The sequence below is a fragment of the Sinocyclocheilus anshuiensis genome, unplaced genomic scaffold (genome assembly GCF_001515605.1).
Source record: "Sinocyclocheilus anshuiensis isolate Anshui unplaced genomic scaffold, SAMN03320099.WGS_v1.1 scaffold324, whole genome shotgun sequence".
Classification (NCBI taxonomy): domain Eukaryota; kingdom Metazoa; phylum Chordata; class Actinopteri; order Cypriniformes; family Cyprinidae; genus Sinocyclocheilus; species Sinocyclocheilus anshuiensis.
In genome coordinates, this window is record NW_015554081.1 from 479,284 (window position 1) to 486,543 (window position 7,260).

A 7,260-nucleotide genomic window follows, 5' to 3' on the forward strand; every position below is an offset into this window, starting at 1 on the left:
GTGTTTGGGTGTATGTGTGTGTGTGTGTGTGTGTGTGTGTGTGTGTGTGTGTGCATGCGTGCGTGTATATACATTTTTTATATTACATTTTATATATATGTACATACACACACATTTTTTTAATATACGTCTCATTATATTACAATAGGTTTATAATATATATGTCATTTAAAAAATGAGAGAGAAAAGAAAATTGTAAACATCATTTAAAAAAATCTAAAACGCCTAAAACAATATCATATTTATAATGATATATTATCTATATCTATGTCTATATATACACACACACACTAATTATATACATTCTAATTATATTCTATAAAAATTGTGAATAATATCAAAATAAATGCATATATAAAAATAAATAGAATAAAATCTCAAAATGCTGAATCTGAATCAATCCAGGGAGTCTCGTAACAATATTTTCATAATAGTCTTAATAATCTTGAGAAAATAATGTTATTAATGGAAGAAAACTGAGAAATCAAGCATGTTTCTAACAGGGGTTCAAAGGCCGACAAGCGCTGCTTTAAGAGGAAAACAAAGCAAGGAGTTTAAAGAGCGAGAAGACGTACTTCAGACAGGAAGCAAGAGTTTTAAAGGAAGTCCAGCAGCAGAAAACCGTTAGTGCAGGAAGAGACACTCGTCAAAGAGACAGAAGAGAGAGTCGTCTGTCACACGGGAGAAACACAAAGTCCAGCTCAGAGAAGTTTGGGTGAAATATTCCTTTAATACTCCATAAATAAACATTACTGCCCAACTACTGCCTAAATAAACATCACTAATGAATTGTTGTAAAGCAGAATGAAGTGCAGGGGAGCTGTATAGAGCGATCTCCGCTGTACCTGTTGCCCCATCGAGGGATGCCAACGCTCTGAATCACAGACACGGCGATCTGAGCCAAGAAAACGAAGAAGAAGAAGAAGAAATTGAAGGAGCTGTCAGACCTGAAAGAGAAGGAAATATACTTATCATTGACAATGAAAAAAACAATTTAAATATTAAATGAAAAACTTCAACATTCAGAAAATCAGAAATGTTGCCTTGGCAACTAGCTGAAAATAAAATACATTTGTTGAAATGCTAAAATTACTCAAAATTACATTCTAACTGTTCAAAATCAAATGTTATCAAATATTAATACAACACTATAATTGTATACAAATATTCCAGAGAGTCTCTATATAACATATTATAACATATTATTATATTATAACACTATATAACATTCTCATAACAGTCTCAACATTAAAGATGTCAGACCTGAAACTAAACAAGTTCAAGTTCAAATTAGGGATGCGCCGATCCGATATTCATATCGGGTATCGGCTCCGATAGTGCCATTTTTCTCGGTAAATACATGTCTATGATTTTGCAAAAAGGACTTTATCTTCTTGCCGGAGTTTAATGTTTTATTACTTGCTACCGCGTGTCTGTGAGAGCAAACCACGGGCGTAGAAAAGACTATAAATTGTTTTTACCGTGCACAGTAACTGAAATTTCTGAATTAATTAAAGCTAAATAAGCTAAATATAACAAAATAATAATAATAAAAATAAGTTAAAAATGAAAATCACTAAATGATGGGATGATGGGATGGGATGTGATGATGGGATGATGTGATGACGGGATGGGATGATGGGATGATGGGATGATGTGATGACGGGATGTGATGATGGGATGGGGTGTGATGACGGTATGATGTGGTGAAGGATGGGATGTGATGATGGGATGGGATGTGATGATGGGATGGGATGGGATGTGATGATGGGATGATGTGATGGGATGGGATGTGATGATGGGACGATGTGATGATGGGATGGGATGTGATGGGATGTGATGATGGGATGATGTGATGGGATGGGATGGGATGATGGGATGTGATGTGATGGGATGTGATGATGGGATGATGTGATGGGATGGGATGGGATGATGGGATGTGATGTGATGGGATGTGATGATGGGATGATGTGATGGGATGGGATGGGATGATGGGATGTGATGTGATGGGATGTGATGATGGGATGATGTGATGGGATGGGATGGGATGATGGGATGTGATGTGATGGGATGTGATGATGGGATGATGTGATGGGATGGGATGGGATGATGGGATGTGATGTGATGGGATGTGATGATGGGATGATGTGATGGGATGGGATGTGATGATGGGATGTGATGTGATGTGATGTGATGATGGGATGTGATGTGATGATGTGGTGTGATGGGATGTGACGGCATGGGACGATGTGATGGATGATGGGATGTGATGTGAGGATGGGATGTGATGTGATGATGTGGTGTGATGGGATGATAGGATGTGACGTGATGGGATGTGATGTGGTGTGACGGGATGATGTGGTGATGGGATGTGATGTGATGTGATGGAGGATACACAGACTGACCTGAAGGCTTTATAGACGGGTCTGAACCAGCAGAGGAAGGAGCAGGGAGCGAACAGGATGAACCAGAGGATGGACAGGCCGAAGTCCACGCCTGCGTCTGTGTTAGTGGTGAACTCAGCTAGACAGGCCAGAACGTTCAGAAACAGCGTCACACACTGCCCTGCAAACACACACACACAACAACATTTGGAATAAGGAATGTGTAAAAAATAGCTCGTAAAAAGTATTACAAATGTTTTGGATAACTGAAATTAATATTAATATCAAATAAAAAAACTAACATTAGAAGTGCTGCCCTGGCAACTAACAGAAATAAAACAAAGCGTCACACACTGCCCTGCAAACACACACACACAGCTCACACGTCACATACGGACGGACATCAGCTGGCAGAGTCCAGCTCAATCTGATTAATTACATTATCAAACAAACAAATAATATAATGTTTTATTCAGCATTCAGCTGACAACTTTGTTAAACTTTTTTTTTTTTTTTTTACTTGGAACAACATTTGGAATAAGGAATGTGTAAAAAATAGCTCGTAAAAAGTATTAAAAATGTTTTGGATAACTGAAATTAATATTAATATCAAATAAAAAAACTAACATTAGAAGTGCTGCCCTGGCAACTAACAGAAATAAAACAAGAAAGTTCAAATACTTTATACTAATATATAAATTACTAAATCAGAAATAAGAATTTTTTATATTATAATTATTTACATCATTTTTAAAAAACTAATAAAAATGACAAAACTAAATTACTAAAACTTAAACTAAAATTTAAATTAAAACAAAAAATATAAAATAAAATTCAATTCAAAATATTAATAAATATTATGACACTATGTAATTAATACTAAAATAACACAGTTTTATGTTAAACAAGAAAATAAAATCAGAATTAAGAATTGACTGGACGTTGAAAAGGTTTTTTTTTTTTTGTATCAACATTCGAAATAAGATCAGGGATATGTATTTTGACTTCATGCATCAGAGGCCTGTAAACTCACACATCCACAGGTAATAGATCATTTTGCAGAGTCTCTGATGTTCCTGCGGGATCTCCTCAGAGAAGTTCTGGTAGAAGCAAGGCTTGATGGGAAAGAACTTGGGAAGAGGAGGCCAGTTGTTCTGTTTGCCTGAGGACAACAAGTGTGAGGTGAGACAGACGCCCATATCCCAACAATCCTTAGCAGCAACCTGTCAAACACTCACAACAAATAAAGGCACTATTGACCTGTCTGTTGATTTATGCAACTGTATGAATTCAAACTAACTCAGAATGGAATATGAGCATACTGTGGAGCATAAACTGAATATTATTATTTTTAAAAGTTGTACCTGGCAGTAGTAAAACATAAAAAGACATTTTCATTACTTTAAATAAAATAAACATCTGAATATAAAAAGTAGATTTAATAAAAAATATTAAATTAATTAAACTAATACATTAAATTTATATTTTTTTATTTAACCCTTGTGTGACCTTTTGGACATTTTTGTCCTTTTCAGTTTTGTTTTTTTGATCATTTTGCCTGTGTTATTGCCAACTGCATACATTTTGGCACAGATGTGTATTTTTATTGGAATTTTACTATTTCACTTCCATTTCCTTTAATAAATCTGTTTTGCACTAGGTAAACTGTAAAATGATGCAATTTTTGTTACTAGGCTTTCATTCTGTTGGCAAGGCTTTAAAATTTTATTTTGTACTATTTTTTACCAGATGGTGCCATTTTTTCAGGTTTGGCCTATAAAGCAAATACTCGCTTTATTCCAGTTTTCTGCTTCTGCAAATTATAGAGCCAATTGGATAAATAATGCAGCTATAATTGTGTGGGTGTGTTGGTATGGATTCATTTTCATGAACTTAAACCTCTATAACTTTTTTTTTGTTTCACTTTTTGAAGTTTTTTACTTCAACAATAATCTGCCATGGGTCTTCTTTAAAATGAGACCAAACTTAACTCTGTGCTCCCAAGCTTCAAATTTTTATGACAGTTTTTTGACATGGACATTTTTGTCCACTATGGACCTATGTGTAACTTTTTTTAAGTGACGCACAAGGGTTAATTACTATTAAATAATATTTTATTATATTAAAACTTATTTTATTTCAGCTAGTTGACAAGGCAATTTTTAATGACAAGACAATTCTCATTTTCTTTTAGTTGAAATTAACTAGTACCAGTGTTAGTTTATTTATTTTAGTTTTATTTATATTTAAAATTTGTTTTTATTTTTATCTTTTCTTTTATATAATTTAGTAGCTATAAAAGAAAAAATATATACATTTTAATATACATTTTAGTAATTTTGTTGTTTTTGTCATTTTTATTGCTTCTTGTTTTTATTTAAACATGATTTAAAACTACTTTTAGTAGTACTTTTTAGTTTTAGTCATTTTAGTAGATCAAGTTAAACTAAATGAAAATGAGAAATATTTAGCTGAAATAAAATAAGTTTATATTTTTTATTATTATAATTCATTTGACTTAATTTAAAGTTTACTTTATTTCAAATGTTTTTATGCTTCAGTTTTATTTAACTATAATAACCCTGACTAAAACTAAAACGTAATACAAATTATTTAGACATATTTTGACAATAATTAAAAAAATTACAAAAACACAATTACTAAACTTAAAAAGAAAACAAAAAATATTAAAATGAATTCTAAATACTAACAAAAACTAAAATAGTTTATTAACAATAATGGTAACACTGCATGTTTAATTCAGCAAAAGGCATCCAGTTATCTTGCATTTTAGTGACATTTTGTCTAAAAATGTATCATAACTTGTGCCAGTCTGATTAAGTTGTACTGTATGTCAAGAGCATAAAAACTGTGGCTGTGATTACTTTTAGTTTATTCATCACACTGAAAGTGCAAGGTGAAGTCAGATGCACTGCATTGTGGGATACTGTATGCATGGGCGTAGCTTGTGGGGGGGCCAGGGGGGCCTGGCTCCCCCATAGCGATTTAAGAATTTTACTAAATATTTATTTATAAAGTTTTTTCTATGAAGTAAAAATGCATATAATGCAGTTAATAATACATGTAAAAGTGAATACGTAAAAGTTAATACATTTTAAATTGTTATTGTAAGTAAATTAATAAATCAAAACAAACTTAACGTCTCCCTCAATCTCATTTGCGTAAGAATTGTCACGTGACGAAACTGCATTTTGGTGGATAATAGACTTAACGGTAATGCTTGCCTGTTGTGTGGAATAAAATGATGTTTCGCGTTTTTAACAACATACACGATTTGCAGAGAAATCACCGGTTCGGTTTGGCCCCCCAAACTCAAACGTCAAGCTACGCCCATAACTGTATGGTCATCCAGGCTCCTAGTATTCACACGGCAGAATGAGAGTGGTGTGTGTTAGGGCTGTCAAAATGACTGAAAAACTACATTCAAATTTTGTACTGAAATATTATCAATATTCGAATTTAAAAGGCATAATTTCAGTTATGGGGAAAAAAGCTTTTGGCTTCTCTCCTGAGGCCACAAGAGGGCGCATCGAGCAAAATATTACTAATGCACGTTTCTTCAAAGCAATAAAATAACACGACTATCTTTGAAAAAAGTGCATAATGTTTAAAATAATGTTTATAAACCATATATAATTAAGTTGCTTAAACAAATAGAAACAAAACAGCATCATGCATGTATGTATAGTTTAATACAAAGGACCGAAAACCAATCACAAAGAGTACTTTCTTCATTTGAAAACATGAGATACAGTGGGATGGGGAAAAACCTCCATAAAGTCGAGACATGTTTTTTAAAAGTTGAACTTATGTTAATTTTACAGGCTTTCTAAACATGCGGCGAGTGCAACGGTGATAGATGTCCCTCTAGAAAATGTGATAAATATGTGTTCTGTGTTAACGGCTTGGTTTCGGTTTTGACGAAAACAACATTCTCCGCAATGATCTTCTCTTTTTCCGCAATATTTTGAATGAACAATGTAGTAGCTAACCCTAACCAGTGGGTTCAACTGGATAAACTAACAAAAACATTGTCATTGCATCTCGTGCGCCACTGATAAGGCTGCCTGACGCACACCTAAAATGCAACTTTTTTGCAATATGAATATTCGAAATTCGATTTTTTTTATTTTTTTATGACAGCCCTAGTGTGTGTTACCTGTCGGCGCTCCTCTGCTCTGCAGCTCTTGTTCTCGTCGCTCCAGCTCGGCTGCTTTCCTCTCCAGCTCCTCCTGCTGTTTGAGCAGATTGGCCTGCGCAGCTGCAGCCACGGCCTGCGCAGACAGACACGGCCCGTTACACCCTTTAAAATCAGACTGGTATATTGATGTGTGTGTGTGTGTGTGAGACGCTGACCTTTGGACTGGGCTCCACTGACGGCTGCAGGACGGCGGGCTGAGACGGGCCGCTCGAGGCCGGGATGGTGCTTCCCTGATGGAAAAACCAGCATTTACTGGGATTTTAACAATGTAATAAAATTTTATTTATTTCATGATAAAATGCAAAACACTGCTGGAGCATTACTTGGGGTTGTAACTTGAGATATAAAACTGTTTTACAGTGGAACAAATGAGTTTAACCGTGGTAAAATCAGCGGAGCTCATGGCCTCAAGTAGCTTACTGCTTCATTACATCAGAGTTCAGAGCACAATTATGACTCTGCTCAAGATATTCATCTTACACAATCACTGAAGGATTGCTCGACTCACCGTCACAGAGTTGCCATCAGGAAATGGACTAAAACTTTCAATGTGATCGATTCCAGAGTTGGTCACCTGCGTGACAGACGGATCCTGAAAGAGATGAACACTTACATTTAGTAATTTAGCAGACGCTTTTATCCAAAGCGACTTAC

At 34.7% G+C, this 7,260-nt stretch overlaps 1 protein-coding gene across 2 annotated transcripts in view; it reads right to left on the minus strand.

Annotated features, from left to right (window-relative positions):
• The window catches only part of scamp2 (secretory carrier membrane protein 2), a 19,005-nt gene that overhangs the window by 6,104 nt on the left and 5,641 nt on the right, over positions 1-7,260 (minus strand). The window contains exons 2-7 of one of the 2 annotated variants that reach the window (XM_016461151.1): positions 7,115-7,198; positions 6,762-6,800; positions 6,565-6,679; positions 3,418-3,546; positions 2,406-2,565; positions 846-947 (exon numbers count right to left, since the gene is read on the minus strand). In XM_016461151.1, the coding sequence (XP_016316637.1) occupies positions 846-947; positions 2,406-2,565; positions 3,418-3,546; positions 6,565-6,679; positions 6,762-6,800; positions 7,115-7,198 (629 nt within the window). Of the gene's footprint in view, positions 1-845; positions 948-2,405; positions 2,566-3,417; positions 3,547-6,564; positions 6,680-6,761; positions 6,837-7,114; positions 7,199-7,260 lie in introns of both variants that reach the window. The other variant, XM_016461150.1, reaches the window with a different exon arrangement.